Source organism: Macaca nemestrina, chromosome 11 (genome assembly GCF_043159975.1).
Source record: "Macaca nemestrina isolate mMacNem1 chromosome 11, mMacNem.hap1, whole genome shotgun sequence".
Taxonomy (NCBI): Eukaryota; Metazoa; Chordata; class Mammalia; order Primates; family Cercopithecidae; genus Macaca; species Macaca nemestrina.
The window spans coordinates 76,657,818-76,677,932 of NC_092135.1; the positions used below are offsets into that span (position 1 = coordinate 76,657,818).

The window sequence follows — 20,115 nt, forward strand, 5'->3', positions numbered from 1 at the left end:
GGAAGAAAGGCTCACAATCAGCAACTGGAATTAATGAATATCAAAGAAACTATGCTACATGTTAGAAGAATGCAAATGATTTAAAAGACAATAAGACAACGCACCTAATGTAGATACCAGAGCTCCACAAACATCCCTTCCTGCCTCATTTTCAATCTCGCAGGAATACTGTCCTGCATCTCTTTTTGTGCTATTCAGAATTTCCAGGATACAAGTTTTCTCTGTTGTGACTATGTTACATTTTTCAGAGGTAGTTATGTTAAAACCATCCTTTTTCCAAGTGACAGAAATTGGAAGTGTTCCAGTGTAGGTGCTCTCCAGAATTATGGACTTCCCTGGTTCTACAGAATGGTCACTTAATCTCTTCACAAATGCAGCTGGTTCTAGTAAGTGACAAAGCACAGCAGTTAAACACAATAAAAACACAAAGATGTCAGTATACAGAAAATAGAAAAAGCAAATCCACTTGAGCAAACCTTTTACAAAGAGACGGGTAGTGCAAGATGCTTGGCCAGCATTGTTAGAAACCACACAGGTGTATTCCCCACTGTGAGATATGTCAACATTAAATAATTCCAGTTCTGCCACAGTGTCTTCAAAATAGATGTTGCACTGGTCTCCTTTCACTAGTTCTCTGGCACCTCTGAACCAGCCGACTTTGAATGGAGGGGTTCCTCTAATAACACTTGTGAAGGTTACATTTTTCCCTGGTAGTACTTCCAAAGGTTCAGGTTCTTTCACAAAAGAGGGTGGTTCTATGTAGACATGGAGAACAATTGAAAGATCCTGTAAGCTTCAAATGGAGTTGCAATTTTGAATAAAACTTTAGAGCACTTTTGAATGTTTGTCAACATAGATGTGCACCTGAAAAGGAATTTGTATGAAATTCCTTACAAGTTGGACTGTCTACTGACCTTGTACAGTTAGCACTGCGCGACATTCATCAGACCCAGCGACATTAGCAGCCACACATGTGTAATGGCCCATATCTGATGAATCCAGAGAATTCAACTGCAATGTGCAGACATTATCTGAAAATGTGGTCTGGTACTTTGCTCCACTGACAATCTTAGTTTTTTCATGAAACCAGGCAACTGAGATAGGTGATGATCCAGCTACTTTGCATTCCAAGATGCAAGAGGCACCTAACACCCCACCAGTATTTTTCAGTCTTCGTGTGAAAGAGGGAGGAACTGTTCGGTCTGTGTGAGGAAAGGCAAGAGACTCATCATGATTTGAAAGAATAGAAGAGACTTGAAAGAAGGAAACTTGTAAAAGGAATTTGCATAAGCAACCAGAGAAAAATAGCAGAACTGACCTGAAACATCAACTACAGCTGTGCAGCTGCTTTTCCCAACATTATTTTGAACCTGGAAAGTGTATGTGCCTGCATCTTGCCTTTCAACTGAGAGAATCTTTAAGGAAGAGATTTTGTTGTAGAAGCTAAATTTGTGTTTTTGGCTGCTGGTCAACAGCTTTCCATCCTTGTACCATTCAACAGAGAGTTCTGGAGTGCCAGCCACCTTGCACTCCAGAGTGCACGTTTCTCCTACAGTCACTGTCATCGGTCCTGCCTTCTCAACAATGACTGCGGGCTCTGAAATAAAACATGATATCCATTTGTCAAAGTCTGGGATCTTTACTGTGTCTCTACTATCACATTCACTAAGATTGTTTCTCCCAATGAGATGGTTACGTTAGGGTGCTCGCTTTCTCGACTTTAAAGTGTGATTCCATAATTACATGCAGTCATAGAATGATACTATTTTTTGGCTTAATATTTTTTCTTTTTAGTTTTCTTTTTTCTTTATTTTTTACTTTTCCCACCACTCTTGCTGTCATCTTATAGCAGTTATTCTTAAGAAATATATGTTCATGCACGACTCATCTCAAATCGATTTAAACAATGTGCATTAGATAGTATATATTGATTTCCACTTGACCCTCTGTAGATCAAAGGCTACACGTTATTGTGAATTACTTGGTATTTTTGCTCTCCTTTAAGGTGTTAAAGACAATTCTTTGAAAGATGTTATTCAAACAATTGTTTAATTGTCATTTAATTTTATGTGCAAGCTTTGCTATCAAATGCCAACCTTTGGAGTTCTTGTTAGTTTTAACAATTACTCTTGTAGCACATGCTGAGCTCTGTATTCTTTCATGCTTAATCAAAGAGAGTCATGATTACATCTGCTAATTGATTAAGACAGGTAGTTATTAAACAATAAAACAGATGTTTACTTTTGTTAGAATCACAGAAACAGAAAAGAGTGTTTGAAAGATCGACTATGTCTTTCCTCTAGACCTTTCAAATAGATGAGGATAAATATAGTTCTAGAAGAAATTCAGAAAAAGAGTCTGCCAGTAACTCTTAGTAATTCATTCCAGCATTTGGCACCAGTTTCTATCGTGGGTTATTGTACCAACCTAAGATGGTCAGTGTGGCCATGTTCTCCCTCATTCCACCATCATTCTTGATTTGGCAGATATACTTTCCAGCATTAGCTGGCTCTGCTTTCGCAAACTGCAGAGTTGCAACATTTTCCACAAATGTAATCCTGATGTTTTCACTTTCTCTAATCACTTCTTCCTTCTCTTTAAGCCACTGGACAAAAATAGGCTGGGCGCCTTCTATGGATGCTTGTAGTTCAGCAGGCTCTCCAGCTACCACGGTGAGGCTGTTCAGTTTGGAGACAAATCTTGGTGGTTCTGGACAGGAAAAGATGGATGGAGATTTTTGAAAAGATTGTCCAGATCATGTGAGAGTGAAAAAAATGGGATTTTGCACATTTATGACATTTCTGCCATGTGAATGCACTATATTTACCTTTCAATTTTACAGTACAAACGCAAGTATCACTTCCCACTTCATTCTGTGCTTTGCAGTGGTATTCACCGATGTCTGAAGTGTCCACATTGAGAATGTGAATACTTGTGTGGAAGTTTTTGGATGCAATTTTGTATTTCTTGCTGCTTCTGAGTTGCCGCTTGTCTTTGTACCACACCACCTCAAACGGTGGTGTTCCCGAAAGTTCACATTCAAGACTGACTTCAGCATTTTTAATGGTTTCTACTACTGGAGGGAAGCTGCTAAAAACAGGTGGCTCTGTAAAAAACAAGAATTTCTCATGAATTGGGCTACTGAATTTCACAGAATGAAAGTTTTTTATTTGTCTTTAAATTGGAAGAAAAGGTTAGGATATTCTAATGGGTAAGTAGAGTCCAGCACTATCACTCCATGGGATAACAGCCTCAGAAGTCATTCACCTTCACAAGATAACCAGCTAGATGGGCAGAGAACCCAGATAGATCCTAGATGTTGTTACTGAAAAGTTCAACATTCTGTCTACTCCCCCTTACTGATGTATCTTAGGCTACAAAGATTGATACAAAAATTGTAAATAAGCAAGTATAGCAATAAATAGGATTTGCACGAAGTATGGAATTCTAATTTCAAGGATGATTTTTTTTGTATATGTTCTGTAACAGACACCTGGAAGTCATCACAACATCTGTGATCTAAGTCTTCCATTTCAGCAAATGATTACTGCAATAACTGTCTTGCCACAAGACAAACTTGGCCTTTGTGACAAAAAAAAGCACAGGAAAATTGCAGCAAAAAAATATGGGTACTGTTTGTACCAAGGTATAGTCATATAATTTTTAAAAGATAGGAAGTGATTCTTGAGAGAGAAGGAAAAAATATGATTGTCCTGTTTTAAACATAAGTTTAAAACCTGTATTGCTCTCACTTTGCATAGATATAGTAAATAGTGCTTGTTGTTAATGATATAGATTATAGTGAGAATGATATATCTGTAAGTTGATTGAAGGCAAAGACTAATTTTAAAATGCCTACTTCGTTTTCTTGTGTGCAGTTTTGAAACATCACGTTTGATGTTTGGCAAATGTGTTGAGGTAATCAGAATTATGACACTGGAATAACAGAAAAATATTTCATGATGACTAGTTACATGTAAGCACAATTCAAGAAGGAAAAACATCTAAAAAGGGAAATAATACTAGCTCAGAAAAATATTCTATGATCTCAAATGGAAACTAAAATGATAGTAAATGAATAAAGAGCTATAATACCCAGGGGAGAAGACGGTTTTCATTTAATGAGAAACATAAGAACAAGATGTCTACCTTTTACTATAACCTTGGTACTGCAGCTTGTGCTGCCAGCAGGATTCTGAGCCTCACAAATGAAATCTCCACTGTCCTCAGTACTGAGATTGTTCATCTGTAGGACGGCCACTGAGTCAATGAAAGTCATTCTGTACTTATCACTGGCTGGAAGTTCATGTTCATTTCGGAACCATACAACTCTGATTTCTGGGGATCCAGCTATCTTGCATTCAAGTCGTGAAGAGTCACCTGCTTTCACAATTTTGGATGCTTCTAATTTCTTTACAAACTTTGGTGGTTCTAAAGAGTCAGGAAAGAGGAGAGTATGAGGGAACAGAAATAAATAACAATAGTTAAATTAGGTAATACATAGGGAAGAGAAAAACATGAGCAAATACTGTCTACTATGTTAGAAAGAATACTGTTTTCTTGATTGTTTAGAGACATTGTAACTGAATACAGAGAACCATAGACACAGTCAGACAGAAACATAAAAGCAATCAAACTTGCACACCTGTCACAAGTAACATTGTAGTACAAGAGTCGCTACCAACATCATTGGTAACGTGGCAAGTATACTGTCCAGTCTTAGAAGCATCCACTGAGTAGAGATTTAAGAAGCTAGTCGACCCTTCCAAGCCAATGAAACATTTAGGACCTGAGACAAGTTCCACATCATCCTTAAACCATTTTATTTTAAATGGTGGTGTTCCTTTTAGTACTGCCTTGAATTCCACTGTAGAATCAGGTATGGCTTGTTGTCGCTCAGGTTTCACTAGGAAGCTTGGTGGTTCTATAGATTTTGAGAGAGATATATTAAATTAAGTTGCTTGCAGTTGAATTATTGTGACAGTTTTATGGACATTTAAGAAAACACTCTTGAAAAGAGGCAATGGCTAAATATTTCTTGAACACAACGAATATGTGTCTAAAGAACCAGAATCATAGAGATTTTAGCTCTAAAGGATACAAAGGTAAGAGTGATACATTTAAGAACCATTCACAAAGAAGAACCAAGAAGAGGTAAAGAAATTCTAACCTTTCACAGTTAAGATGCCACTGCATGCATCATCTCCTGCTACATTTGACACTTTGCATGTGTAATTTGCAGTATCTTCTAATTCCAGATTATTAACTTCCAGAGACACAGATCTCTCATGGCATACAAGTCTGTATTTTGCACTTGTGGATATTTCTTTTCCATCCTTAAACCACTGAGCACTAATGGGAAGTGAACCAGAAACCTTGCACTCCATATGAATAGAAGAGCCCAGAACTTTATCCATTTTGGTTAATTTTTTGGTGAATGATGGAGGAATATTTTGATCTGTCCAATGCAAACAGCAAAACACATCCATTAATTTCTTGTTATTTGTTTACAAAGGACATACTATAAATAAGGGAAGTTGACTGGGGTAAAGATACAAACCTAGCACTCTTAGGTAGGCATCACAGCTACTGCTTCCAAAGTCATTTTCCACCTTGAAAGTATACTGACCACTGTCCTGTGTCATTACTGACTGAATCCTAAAACTGGCCACGTTGTTTTCAAAACTCATTGAAAAGTATCTACTGGGAACTATTTGTTTCCCATCTTTAAGCCATTTCACTTTGAGTTCTGGTGTTCCAGCCACAACACATTCCAAAGTCACGGGATCTTTCTCCGTAACATCAACTGATTTAGCTTTCTCTATGATTTGAGCTGGCTCTGTAGTAGAAATGAAAATGTGGATGAGTTACATTGATAACTCCACTAGAAATAATGTCTGCTCATGAAACTGTCTCTGTAGACTATCTTTGAAAGAGAATAGCTTACAAACCTTGTACTAAAAGGAAAGCATAACACCTCTCAACTCCTGACTCATTCTTGGCTTGACACGTATATCTCCCACTGTGCCCATTATCCACACTTCTGATTTGAAGTGTGGCCACACTGTCCACAAATGAAATATAGATGTTATCATCTTCATCAAGAATCTGATCATCCTTTAGCCAGGTTATAGAAATAGGAGGAGAACCTGCCACGATACTCTGAAAGGTGGCAGAAGTTTTCAAAACAGTAGTGGTATTTTCTATCTTCTTAATAAACGATGGTGGTTCTGTGGTTAAATAAAAGAGTGTGAAAAGAAGAGACATATTGTAACTCCTACCCATAATCATAAGATTAAAAAGCCTTACAGAATTTTTATTTGGTAGGCTCCTTCTTGTAAAACTGACCTTTCAGGGCAACTCTAGCACTGCAAGAGCAGCTGCCACCTTCATTGGATACAATGCACTGGTATTCCCCAGTGTCTGAAGGGTCACACTTGGTTATATGGAGGCTAAACACAGACACTCTGTCGGTCAATGTGTATTTTTTGCTGCTTCGAATTTCCTTGTTATTCTTCAGCCAAGTGACTTCAAACGGAGGTGTTCCTGTAACTTCACATTCCAGCTCCACGTCACTATCTTTTACTACCTCCACAGGCTTCAGCTCTCTGATAAAGGTGGGGGGTTCTAAAGTTTCAAAAGGAAGACAGTAGCTTACTTAAGGGAAGACCCCAAACCTATCAGGCAGCACAGCCAAAATGGAGAATAGATTCCATTCACAAACCTTTCACTTTGAGTTCAATGCTGCAGCTCGCCGTGCCCGCATCATTTCGAGCTTCACAGACATAAGTCCCACTATTTTCTACCCTGGCACTAGAAATCTGGAAAGTGGCTAAACCATCAATGAAGGAAATGCCATGCTTCTGAATGGCTGTTATTTCATTCCCGTCTAGATACCAAGACACTCGGATTTCAGGAGTGCCTGTTATTTGGCATTCAAATGTTGTTGACTGTCCATTCCTCAGCACTAAGACTGGACTGGGCTTCTTAATGAATTGAGGAGGTTCTAAAGATGGAAAAAGAATTGTGATGTTCAATATTTTTAAAAACAGGTCACTGGGCAAAACTGCTTTCTTAAGCGTTTTTCCCTCCCCACCCCCAGGCAAGAAAATTTAGACAAGCAAGAAAGTGAGGAGATGTAGAGACCAGACCTTTTACAAAGAGAGTGACTTTACTGGTTGCTGTGCCAACATCATTGCTTAGTTGGCAAATGTAGGTTCCGGAATCGGTAGCTTTGGCTGCAAAGAGCTCTAGAATGGTAGACGTGTCGTCCTTCCAAACCGAGCGGGCTGCTCCTGAGTGTAGCTCTTTGTTATCTTTAAACCACTTTATTGTCATGGGTGCAGTGCCACCCACAAGAGCCTTTAACTGAACCCTTGTGTTGGGATTGACATCTTGTGACTGTGGCTTTTCCACAAAATAAGGGGGTTCTGGGGTGAAAGAAACAAGAAGCAAAAGAAAAGAGGAAGTTTTATTTTATAACTTAGCAATAAAGGTAAAAATTGAGAAATGAAAGAAAAATATTTTGTAAGTTCTTGATAAGTGGAAGTAAAATTTGCCAACCTTTGACTGTCAGATGCCCACTGCACTGGTTGTGCCCTGCCTTATTGGTGGCAGAACAAGTGTATGTCCCGCTGTCGGTACCTTCCAGTTGACTGATTTCCAAGAAGGCAGTATTGTCATGAAAAGAGAATTTGTACTTTTCACTAGCTGATATTTCTTGGTCATCTTTGAACCACTGGATGCTTATGGGATGTGACCCAGCCACTATACATTCTAAGTCAATGAAAGAGCCTTTAATGCTGTCCATTTTCTTCAGCTTTTTGGTGAATGAAGGAGGTATGATAAGATCTATTCAATGAAAAAGCAAACAAACAAAAAAAAAGGTCAATCTACTAACTTGTATTTTTTTTTAATTTTAAGGGAAGAAGGAGCATGGAGATGCCCAATCCTCCCTATAGAAGAACAATACCAACCTAATACATTAATTCTAGCCTTGCAGCTGCTTCTCCCAACATCATTTTGGACCTCGAAAGTATATTCTCCACTATCTTTCTTTTCTGTAGAAATAATCTTCAGTATTGAGACTGTATCAGTAACACTGATTTTATATTTTGAGCCCAGGGTCAGTTCTTGGCCATCTTTAAACCATTTGGCTGTAATCTCCTTAGTCCCTGAAAATTTAACCTGCAAAGTGGCTGGGTCTCCATGGGTGACATCTATAGACACAGCTTCCTCGGTGATTGTTGCAGGTTCTGTAGAAAACAAAGGGATAGATGTGGGTTGTGCATTACCCTGCTGAAAGGCTTACATCTGCATTTCTTCCTCAAATCCAAGGCAAACTTTCTGAACCAACCTTTTACTGAGAGTAATGCAGAACATCTTTGTATTCCTGCATCATTTTTGGCCTGACAGACATATTTCCCATCATGCTTGACTTCAATGCCACTGAGGTACAAACTGGCCACATTGTTCTCAAAGGTCATTCTTATATTATCATCTTCAGTGATTTCATCGTTGTCTTTTAGCCAAGTCACCGTAATTGGCAAGGAGCCCTTCAGCGTGGCCTGGAAGGCAGCTGTGCCTCCTCGGAGGGAGCTGGTACTCTCGATCTTCTTTATGAAGGATGGGGGTTCTAACAGAAGAATTAATTCTCAATCAATATTATCCCTAAAGTAAAACTGGCTTAAAAAAAAGAATTGACTCTTCAGCAGAGCCAGTCCATCACTGGAACCAACACTAACCTCTTAAAGTCACCCTGGCACTGCAGATGCTACTGCCCACCTCATTGGTCACCCGACACTGGTATTCACCAGCATCTGCAGCTACAAACTTGAGGATCTGCAGGCTAACCAGATGATCCTGAATGAAGGTCTTAAACTTTCTACCACTTCGCAGGGTTGTGTTGTCTTTGAACCAAGTGATCTCAAAGGGAGGAGTGCCTGCCACCTCAGCCAGCAACATGACATCGTACTCCTTTAAGACTTCAATTGGTTTAAATTCCTTGGTAAAGTAAGGTGACTCTACAGTAAAAAAGGAATGATTTGCATTAAGGGAGGAGGGGTCTGTGCCATGGGCCATAACTTTGGCAACACAAGAGGCAAAGTGAACACAAACCTTTGACTATTATAATGCTACTGCAGTGGTCACTGCCAGCCTCATTCTGGGCCTCACACATATATTCACCACTGTCTTCGATGCCAACATCTGTCAGTTTTAGAACTGCAGCAGACTCCACGAAAGACATTCTGTGTTTGCTGCTCTCCTTAATTTCTCTATCATTTGCAAACCATGTTATTTTAATTGGAGGGGTACCAGTTACTTTGCAGGCTAGCTGGGTGGCATCTCCCTTCTTTAACAGCTGTGATGGCTCTAACTTTTCAACAAATGTGGCAGGTTCTGTGGAAGGAAGGAATTTATTAAGAAATGTGAGAAAGAGGAGAGAATGTATAACAAGGGTAGCACAGAGATGTCAAGAAAACAATGCAAACCTTTTACAAACAAGTTTGCACTGCATTCCACGCCTCCAGCGACATTGCTGACTTTACATGTGTATGTGCCTGAATCAGAGGTTTTTACTGCATAAAGTTCCAGGGAACTCTCTAAAGCTTCTTTGGTGATATAGCAGCTTCCACCAGAAACCAGCTCTTTGTTGCCCTTAAACCATCTGATTGTGAGAGGAGTAGATCCTTGGAAAGTGCTCTTCAGGCAGACTGCTGAGCCAGGCAGAACATCCTTTGAGCCGGGTTTAATTACAAAACTGGGTGGTTCTGAAGAAGGGGTATAAGAAAGAATTTCAAAGGGTTAAGAGGTCTGATCTAAGGGAAGACAACTTAATTTGAACATAATCTTTAATAAGGATAAAACGCAAAGTCTCCAGCCAACCTTGCACAATCAGGGCTCCACTGCTGTCTTTGCTTCCCACGGAATTTGTGGCTCGACAAGTGAAATTGCCTGCATCGTTCATGTCTACTCTGATGATCTCCAAAGAGGCTGTGCCTTCCACAAATGCTATCCTGTATCTGTCAGAAGAAGTTATTTCTTTGCCATCCTTAAACCAGGACACCCTCATGGGAAGGGAGCCTGCAATTTTGCAGTCCAGTCTGCAGGTACCATTAACAACACTATCCACGTTGCGCAAGGGTTTGGTAAAAAATGGAGCAATGTCTCGATCTGTTTGTGGCACAAGAAGGGAGAAATGGTCAATATAGAAAAGTGCTCAGTGATTGACTTTAGGCCATTTGTTGGGTTTCAAATGCATATGCAGCATCATTTTCTAAAAATACTAACCTAATACAGTGAATGTAGTCTCACAGGAGCTGCTGCCCACTTCATTGGAAATCTCAAATGTGTATTGGCCACTATCGTGCAGCTCAGCTGAATAAAATTTGAGCTGAGCAACATTGTTTTTAAAACTTATTCGGTATTTTTTACTGGCGACCAAGGGTCTCCCATCTTTGTACCATTTGGGCTTCAGTTCTGGCGTGCCTGCCACTGTGTACTCCAGTGTGGCGGGATCTCCTGCTGTCACCTGGATCAGTTCTGCTCGCTCAATGATTTTGGCAGGTTCTACGATGGTATGAAATAGTTAGGATCCTAAATGCATATTAGGGTTTCACTTTAAATCTAAGTAGCAATTTGAGGTTTAAATGTTCCTACACAAACCTTTAACTATTAATTCCCCAACAGATGTTTGGCTTCCAGCTTCATTTTCAGCCAGGCACGTGTATTTGCCTCCAAAACTAATCTGAACATCAGGGATTATCAAGACTGCAACACCGTTGGAAAAGCTCATTTTGATTTTTCCGTCTTCTCTAATGACCTCTTGTCCTTTCATCCATGTGACAGAAATGGGTTCTGACCCTCTCACAGCAGCTTGCAGGGTAACAGTTTGTCCTGCTAGTGCAATAAAATCATCTACTTTCTTTACAAAGGTTGGAGGTTCTAATTAAGGAAAGAGAGCACATAAAACATATCAATTCCCAAACACTTTCAACACCATCTATATTTAAGAGTTTTATCAAGATTATATTTATCTTGTCCCAATAGTATTTCACAGTGTTAATTAGAAGAAGAAATAAAAGTTAAGAATAATTATAATTCCATCCAAGAGACAGAGGCATAGACGATACATGTTCGTCAGCTGACAAAATGGCTTATTATGTAATTCCCTTTTGGTATCAGATAATAGATATTTACACTGGTCTCAGGAAAAAGACCAGGCGAAAGTTATTGACTTTGTTCCCAAGGTCCCAGGTCAAACCAAGACAAAACAAATTTAAAGGATAGGACAAGAGAAAAAAGTATCAGTTTTTCTTCCTTGGGGTAAGAAAGCTATTTTGACAATTTGTTAAAGAGACATTAGCTTTTCAAGCACTAACCTTTGAGTAAGTGTGTTGCCCTGCAGCCACACTTGCCAACTTCATTAGCAACAACACATTCATAGTCACCAACATCTGCGCTATTAAAAGAAAAGATCTCCAGACACACAAGAGACTTCTGAGAAAACAATCTGTATTTTTTACTACTTCGAATTTGTTTCTTATCTTTGAACCAGCTAATTTCAAATGGTCCAGTGCCTGAGATTTCACACTGAAGTAGAGCATTTGTTCCTCTCACTATGTCCGCAGGCTCAAGAGTTTTGATGAAAGAAGGAGGTTCTACAAAAGCATGAAAGCATTGTATAAGTAATGAGTAATAAATAATTGAAAGGGAAATCTTTTCTCAGAAAAATACTGCATGGAAAGTCAGTAAACAAACCTTTGATAACTATTTCAGTACTGCAGCTATCACTGCCAACATCATTCACGGCTTCACATGAGTAACTCCCACTGTCTTCAACTTTTACATCCGTAATATCAAGTATGGCCTCAGAATTGACAAAATACATTCGGACTGTGTTACTTTCACTGAGTTCTTTGTTATTTTTAAACCAAGTAACCTGGATCACAGGTGAGCCTTTCAGCTTGCAATGGAGGCGTGCTGATTCACCTGGCAGCATTAAATAAGAGGGATCCACCTTCTTCACGAAGGATGGTGGTTCTACATGAAGTTTACAAAAAAGAAAAAGGAGAAGATATCTGAAACATAAACTCCACAAAAGAAAAGTAGACATATACAACAAAGAGACCCAACACACATAAAATTTCTGAAAAAGTTGTGGTGCATTTAACAGGTTCCTATCATTCTAAGACACTTTCCCAGTCTCTTGGTTTAAAATAAAATAACAATAAACAGACTACCTACACAAAGAACAATTTTATAAAAGAAGATAGTTAGGAATTTCCCAGACACTTGGAATTTTTTCTTAGAAGAAATTTTAAGCAAGCTTTGTTAATAGCAGACAATTTAGAAGAACAAAAGTAAGTGAACTTTGAAGAGGATTAAAAACATAAAATCAAACAATGCCAGGACTTTCCCAAACCATAATGTTTGCTGAATGGCATTATTTTAATAACAAAGTGTACTGACTGAATTGTTTGCCAACAGTTTTTCTACCGAGGATTCCTTGCAGAGAAAGGACTGGAAATACATTCACATGTTTCTTACCTCTGACAGTGACTGTGGCTGAACAGGAGCTGCTTCCAGCCTCATTTGAAGCTATGCAGACATAGGTTCCTGAATCTCTCAGTTTGGCCAGAGGAATCTCAAGTGTTGCTATTTTATCTTCAAAACAGATCTTATAATCTTTCCCTGGGGGGAGTTTTTGCCCATCTTTGTTCCACGTAACTGTGACTTTTCTGTCTTCATCTACTTGGCACTCAAGGTGGACCTTCTTATTGATAGCAGATTGCACAGGCTCTAATTCTTTAATGAAACATGGCTTATCAATGATGACCAACTCTGCTTGGCAGATGTCTGCTCCAAATTTGTTAGAAGCCTTACAAGAATAAACTCCTCTATCTTGAATGGTAAGGTTTGAGAGTTCTAAAATGTGTTTGTTTTCTGCGTCAGAAATCTTCCGGTTAGGTGAAGGTGAGAGTGCAGCACCATCTTTCTGCCAAATGGTTTCTATCACAGGAGTCCCTGTCACTGTGCAGAGGAACTTGGCTGCCTTACCCACAAAAGTCGTAAGGGACTTAGGTCTGGAGAGAAAGGTTGGTGGATATGCCTCTGCAAAAGAAATTTTTCCAGCATTACATTTAGTCCCCACCAAAGCACTTGCTGTAATTATATATTCCGAGACAGAGAAAAGATGAGTTAAGTCTTTAGATAGACGTGAGCCATAATTTAAAATAGAGTAATGCGTTAATAAGAACAAAAGATTGTCAAAGGAAAGGGATGAGAGTGTTCTTTATAAAGGAGCAAGACGTCACTTTACTTGTCTCTATCAAAGAAAAGACAAGTGTTCCTTTATTAAGTAACATTGCTAAAGATTTGTCCATTTTAGTGGCTGATTGTTTAATTATTTGATAAGCTATTGAGCTGATACTTTAATTCTGCAAATTAGAAGACTATGTAAGGAAGATAAAGAAAATATATTTGACTCTTCTAAAGAGTAGGGATATTAAGTGATAAGAAGATTGAAGTAGTTGTGTAATGTCTTTGTAACCCTCACGTCAACTGCCTGGAAATTCTTATATGGCTTAACTATGAATGCATCCTCTAGGCCAACTCAAACTTGTAAAAATATTTAATAGCAGCAACTTCCCTTTTACATTCTGCATCTTGAAGCCAGACTTTCAGAACCTCTCTTTTTAATTTTTTTAAGTCATCCTCTTTATCCTTTCCTCTTATTATCTGAAGCTTCAATATTAGTTGCATTCCTAAATTGACCTAATTTGAGTAAAGAAACTTCAAAAAGTGTCAGTATGAATAATATCATGCACTTGGTTTTATGGAGACATTTTGACCAGAGTGAAAAGCATTGGTTGGGTCATCATGGGCCTGGGTTTTTCTTAGGATCATGTAAAAGGATTGTAGAGAAGAGGAAGCTATAGGGAACCTGATCGTTTTCATGTCCAAGAGATGTGCTGCATTTGCCCTTCCCCTTGATATTCTCATTGACAAAGAAGACCAAGAGACAGCCTTCCCTGACAGTCCAAGTATGGCTTGACTGCATCTCTACCCCTGTCCTCAAAATATAGTTCATACTCACACTTTCTCTTGGGAAGAGGGAAAGAAAGAAAGAAAGATAGAGAGGAAGGAAGGAAGGAAGGAAGGAAGGAAGGAAGGAAGGAAGGAAGGAAGGAAGGAAGGAAGAAAAGCTAGCTGCTAATATTTTGGTTAATGAAGGAATTCAAGTATTTGATGAGTGTTATTAACTATTTGAAAGTCAACCTATGTATCAATTAGAAAATTGGGAATAGGATATTTATGTAGTTGTCTTATTTTCTTTTTCTTTTTCTTTCTTTCTTTCTTTTTTTTAGATGGAGTCCCACTATGTTGCCCAGGCTGGAGAGCAGCAGTGCGATCCTGGCTCACTGCAACCTCCACCTCCTGGTTTCAAGCAATTCTCCTGCCTCAGCCTCCTGAGTAGCTGGGACTACAGGTGCGTGACACCACGCCTGGCTAATTTTTTATATTTTTAGTAAAGATGGGGTTTCACTGTGTTAGCCAGGATTGTCTCGATCTCCTGACCTTGTGATCTGCCTGCCTTGGCCTTCCAAAGTGCTGGGATTACAGGCGTGAGCCACCGTGCCCAGCCGTCTTATTTTTAAACTAGTAAAAATGCCTAGAGTGAGAATCCTAGTTTTCAGTCCTGTACTAGTTCCCTGTCTTACATAAGGATTTAATTTTAGACTAGACATTGACTTTTTTAAGTTTGTAATTCTGCTCTTAATTGGTTATTTGATTTAAAAATTTTTAAATATATTGAGACTTTTTTTTTTTCTTTTTAGTAGCACCAAACTGTCCTGATATGTTTTATATGAAGGGCCAAGGTGAGCTCATTTGATTACTTAACATTGTTCTCAAATAATAAATTATTTTTTCTTTGGTCAGTGGTGGAAATATGACTGTAAATAATGATTTCTTATCCCATATAGGCTCTGCATACCTACCTACCATGTTACCGTCTTGGTTATTGGTCTCTCCAGTTGGTAATACAAGCATTTCCCACACATGTACAAAAAGCAAAAAGGACAACAATATGAAATGAAGTGACAACATCTGTGCCAATGTATGGCATTTACCTGTCACAGTTAGTGTGGCTGTACAGCTGACACTGCCATACTCATTGGAAGCTTTGCATGTATACTCGCCGCAGTCAACCACCTGGGTTCTTAGGATTTCAAGGCTGGAGACATATTTTGAAGATCGAATAGAACACTTGTCACTCTCATAAATTTCTCGGCCAGCTTTAAACCACTGGAACCGGACATTGGGAGCACTTTGGATCTCACAGGTGAATTTGGCTAGGTGGCCCAGTGCTACTTCCAGGGGTTCGATTCTCCTCCTGATCACTGGGGCAGCTGCAAAGGGAAGTAGAGTCCATTAACATGCCTCCTTACCAGGCATATGACATTTTTCTCTTTCTTCTAACTTTTGTTGCTGTTAATGGAGTAAAACAGTTGAAATTGGTGAGATGGATTACAGCAGTTTAAGACAAGTGACTGGAAAATGAGAAAGATCATTGAAGGCAAAAGAAGACAATAAGCTTTTTTTTAAATAAAAACATATTCAATCATTGCTCTGCAGTGAATTGTGAAAAAAATGTGATGCTATTGGATTACATGCATAACAACATGATATATTCTTTAAATATACCATGCTGAATGGTAACACTGACAATCATGTGAAGAAACATGATATACTAAATAAAGTGATGAAGTGAAACAACAGCAAAAAATAAATAGAAAGAAGAAACAGACAACTAATCATGGTTATTTTGAATCTAGGGCGAGACTAGTGATTTCACAGTGGCTAGGTGTTCACTGATACTTTTCATTACATATTATGAAAGTTATCCTCATATGAAAATAAACTAAAAAGCTTCTCTATTGGTATTATGAAACATATGAAAAGATGATTCATTTTTAACATAAGTAGTACCATGGATATGATAGCATAGCACCCAACAGGGCAGTAAGGGAAAAGCTGAGTTCATAACCATGATTATGTCTGTGATTTCATTCTTACTCTAAATAAATTACATTCTGGAAGTGGCAGATAAGTGAAAATTTAAGTGGTGCAAGCTAAATCATTACAATCCAGTGAATGTTAACACTTGATCTATTTCATCCTTAAAATCCAACCTCTTTTTACTACAGTGAGTTTGGCTGAAGTTGCTGTTTTTCCGTTGTCATTCAAGGCCTCACAGACATACTCTCCTTGATGATCTTCGGTATTTACTTTGTCGATGACTAGCGTATACGTATTTTGATCTTGTAAACACTTGAACTTTTCATCTGAAGGCACCAGTTTATTCTCAAAATACCAATTCACCTCTTTAGCATTTGTTATGGATGTTGTGAGGTGTACAATGTCACCTTCCTCAGAAACAGTGTCCATTAAGGGTGTATGTATCACGGGGCCATCCTCTTTGATTAAGCCACCCTCAGGTTCCTGTATCTTTACTGTACCAACCTCCTCAGTACCACTTTCAGAGGAGGACTCCTCTTTTTCCTCTGATGGTTTCAGACTCTCATCTTGTTTCTCATCAGAGACAACAGCTGAAGCAACCCCATTAGTGACAGTTGTGGCATCCAAATATTTAACTTGACTTTGCATGTTAAAATACCTGACCTCTTCAGTTGAGATAAGATATTTAGATTCAACTTCTGGTTCAGTAATGGGTTCAACCTTCTGTGAACCTGAAAAAGAATCCATTTCTTCCTGCAAACTTGTTTTGGCTCCTTGCTGAATTCTAGGACCCTCAGCTGTTAGGATGCTTATTTCCTCATATATAATAGCACACAAAACATCCTTAAGTTCCATTTTCAGGTTAGTGATTTGAGGATCAACATCTTCAATAATGATGGTTACTTCTTCTGTTATAGACTTCGCTGAAGTAACAAGGTACGTGCACATGATGTGTCTGGGCTCTTGGGTGATGTTTACGGCCATGACCTCCACCTTTTCAATATTTCTTAGCCACTCAGAGAAAAGAGCTGGCTGCTCACTGGCCACAGCTGCTTGCAAAGCCCTGCGGATTTGAATTTTCAGATTTAATCGCTGTTCTTCTGGAATACCAGAAAGCAAGCTTTCCTTAGAAAGAATGTCCCTTCCCTGTACCTCCTGCACTTTCTTTATCGCCACAGGCTCTCTTTTAGACTCAATGATTTGGTCTGGGGGCATCACCACGTTGTCAGAATGCTCTTCTTTGAGCAGTACCTGCTTTTCTTCAAGTGCTAGCGGAAATCTTAAGGACTTGCCTTCCTCAATTCTGACCGCAGAATCTTGCCCTGCATTTTCCAGTGGATCTGCACTTTCTATCAAAATTTCAGCTCCTTCTGTGCATGAGTGTTCTGAAGGGACTAGGGGCTCATAGTTTACCTGAGAGATCATGACATCAGGACTCTGGAGACTCTCCACGTGTCCCTCGGCTAAGCTCTGACTCAAGATGAGTGCACTTTGTGCCTCTTGCTTTTGAAGAGTCACTCTTTGGTCTTTGTTGGCATCAGACACTGTCTTTTCTTTTGGTAAAAGCACTTCCTCAGCCACAGAGGTTAGATAAGAATGCACCGGAGGTTCTATTGAAGACTGTGGATAATTCCCTTCAGGTTCAGTTAATACAGTTTTCAGAGGCTCAACTGTTAATGAATTAATTTGTTCTATGAACATGGCACTTGGGAAGATTTTCTCAGTCTCTGATAGAACCGCCTGTGTCTCAGGCTCTTCAAGCATTAGAATGCTTTCTTTGGAGAAGGTTTTCTGGGACTGTACAGTCTGCAGTTGTAGGTTGGGAGAGGGTTCCTTGAGAGGCTGAAAGTGAGTACTGCCATTGATGCAAAGAAGTTCCCTGGTGCTTTCAGGAGTGGACTTGTCTTGCTTCAAAATGGATTGCAATTCCTGAGCTCCCAAAGGAAGCTGGCTGCTCAATTCATTGGCTTTAGCAATATGCTCATAAGATAGTTGCTGCTTTTCTTCTGTAATTAAAGAAGCTTGCAAAATGGTGTCTTTTACAAACGTTGCAATTTCCTGCTCTGAGTCAACTGCTTCAACTGCGGGACCCTTTAAGGGTGTCTGTGAAAAATCCTCAGGAGCCTCCGGTGTGGACTTTGCTTTGCAGGGGGTATCAGTCATGTCTGTGTCTTCCAGAAGCACAAGAAGTTCTGCTGCACAGGTGGACTCACCCAGCATATTCTCTGCTTTACAGATATAGAGGCCACTGTCTTCCCTCTGAGGGTCATTGACAATGAAAGTCCCAGAGCCATCAGGGTTATGAATGATAGTGTAATAAACACTGGTGCATAGCTGCTTGTTTTCTTTGAACCATGCAACAGTAGGGGCAGGCTCTCCAACTACTGTGTACTCAAAGATGGCAGGAAGTCCTTGAGCACAGCGAACTGCTTTTAACTCCTTAAGGAAGTGAGGAGGACAAGGACCTCCAAGCTTTTCCAGAGATTTTGCCACTGCTGATTCTGTTTCTGTGTCTTTGTGACCTTCTCCTTTGGAATTTATTTTTAGATAGGCACTACATATTGCTTGTCCATAGTCATTACTAGCCATACATGTATACTCTCCCTCATCCTCCAATGTGGTGAACAGAATGATCAGGCTATGATCATCACCGTCAAAAACAAATTTGTAGTCAGCAGAAGGGGTTAATGGCACTCCATTAAAGAACCACTGAATTTTAGGTTTGGGGGTGCCAATGACAGTTACAGACAGTGTAGCCACATCCCCCATGCTTGTATCAGCACTTGACACTTCTTTGATGAAAACTGGGACAGCGCCTTCCTTTTTGGAATCAAATTTAGTTGAGTAAACTGGAGGTTCAGACAAAAGTTCAAGTGTTTCATTTATATTAGATAAATGAAGTTCAGAGCTATGAAGTTCTTCTTCCTCGGCAGACAGAAAAGAACTAGCAAACTCTGTATGGGGAAAAATGATTATTATTTTACTACAAAATTTTATTTAATAAAAAATAGAAACCAAAGAATTAGATACCAGTTGATGGCCTTCTTCTGCTTTATTCCTGGAATGATTAGATTATTACAAGATTAATTTATCAAAAAGCACATTTCTAAATTTTTCTTAGCTTAACATAAAAAATTACACAAAATTATAGATACTGTACAAATGCAATTTTTGATCCACTTCATCTGTGTTAGAGTTCATAAGTTTTAAAAATGCTCTCATGAGTTTTTCTTGAGATATAATTCCAATTTTAAAGTTTGAAAAACTGCTGATTAGTTATAATAATCCAGCATTATTTAAATCGACTTCTAAAAAGATCCAGAATTGTTATTTATATTTAGAGTTTTCTTGAGTTTAAGAGTAATCTTCTTTGTTAAAGACTGATTATTTCCAAAATAAAACATTGATGTTCTAATTACTGCCTCTAAAGTCATTATTAAAAATAAGAGGCTACAGGAAATGTTTAATTTGGATTTGTAAGAGAACCACTGTTTTCAGTTTCTAGAAATGCAGGCCTTCTTTCACCTGTGTAAATCACCATATTACTTGAACAAAGCCTTTACGTAAGGCATTAGCCAAGAAAATAAGAGAATCAAAAATAAGAGAAAACAACTCCAATATTAAAAGTTCCTTGTATTTTATTGTATAAGAAAACCTATACAGAACCACTGAGCAAGAAACAAAGCAGTGCATAACAGACACTCTTTAAACAGTATCCTGGATGACAGGATGAAAGACATGTAATTTTAAACAATTTGATTTTTTATTAAACCTGTTAGGGATGTAGAACAGGCCTGTTATTAGTAGTTTTATTGCCTTAGCAAAAGGCAGTTTTATGATTTTATTTGGTGACTTCACTTGCATCACATGAAATAGACTTACACCTTAATTCCTTTCTGTTCTAGCATACAAGCATTAGAAGTCAGGACTCAAGTATCTGCTGGCTATAAAAATACTGGAGAAACTCATCTATAGCATGCAGAATACATATTCAGGTATTTATTATTTTAAGTAAACCATAAAACCATTGATAATTTTACATATTAATGATGATCACTTAACTTTGCATTTAATCTACAATATATAATTCAT

At 38.7% G+C, this 20,115-nt stretch overlaps 1 protein-coding gene across 10 annotated transcripts in view; it reads right to left on the reverse strand.

Moving 5' to 3' along the window:
• Positions 1-20,115, reverse strand: part of LOC105468968 (titin) — a 272,665-nt gene that overhangs the window by 187,970 nt on the left and 64,580 nt on the right. For all 10 annotated transcript variants that reach the window (XM_071073842.1, XM_071073841.1, XM_071073840.1 and 7 more), the window contains exons 46-73: positions 16,197-18,977; positions 15,135-15,413; positions 12,550-13,113; positions 11,761-12,042; positions 11,382-11,660; positions 10,666-10,944; positions 10,291-10,569; positions 9,886-10,173; positions 9,492-9,770; positions 9,118-9,399; positions 8,745-9,023; positions 8,357-8,635; positions 7,977-8,255; positions 7,564-7,851; positions 7,152-7,430; positions 6,725-7,006; positions 6,349-6,627; positions 5,952-6,230; positions 5,561-5,839; positions 5,171-5,458; positions 4,646-4,924; positions 4,150-4,431; positions 2,828-3,106; positions 2,428-2,709; positions 1,319-1,597; positions 915-1,202; positions 477-755; positions 105-383 (exon numbers count right to left, since the gene is read on the reverse strand). In XM_071073842.1, the coding sequence (XP_070929943.1) occupies positions 105-383; positions 477-755; positions 915-1,202; positions 1,319-1,597; positions 2,428-2,709; positions 2,828-3,106; positions 4,150-4,431; positions 4,646-4,924; positions 5,171-5,458; positions 5,561-5,839; positions 5,952-6,230; positions 6,349-6,627; positions 6,725-7,006; positions 7,152-7,430; positions 7,564-7,851; positions 7,977-8,255; positions 8,357-8,635; positions 8,745-9,023; positions 9,118-9,399; positions 9,492-9,770; positions 9,886-10,173; positions 10,291-10,569; positions 10,666-10,944; positions 11,382-11,660; positions 11,761-12,042; positions 12,550-13,113; positions 15,135-15,413; positions 16,197-18,977 (10,650 nt within the window). The remainder of the gene's footprint in view (positions 1-104; positions 384-476; positions 756-914; positions 1,203-1,318; positions 1,598-2,427; positions 2,710-2,827; positions 3,107-4,149; positions 4,432-4,645; positions 4,925-5,170; positions 5,459-5,560; positions 5,840-5,951; positions 6,231-6,348; positions 6,628-6,724; positions 7,007-7,151; positions 7,431-7,563; positions 7,852-7,976; positions 8,256-8,356; positions 8,636-8,744; positions 9,024-9,117; positions 9,400-9,491; positions 9,771-9,885; positions 10,174-10,290; positions 10,570-10,665; positions 10,945-11,381; positions 11,661-11,760; positions 12,043-12,549; positions 13,114-15,134; positions 15,414-16,196; positions 18,978-20,115) is intronic.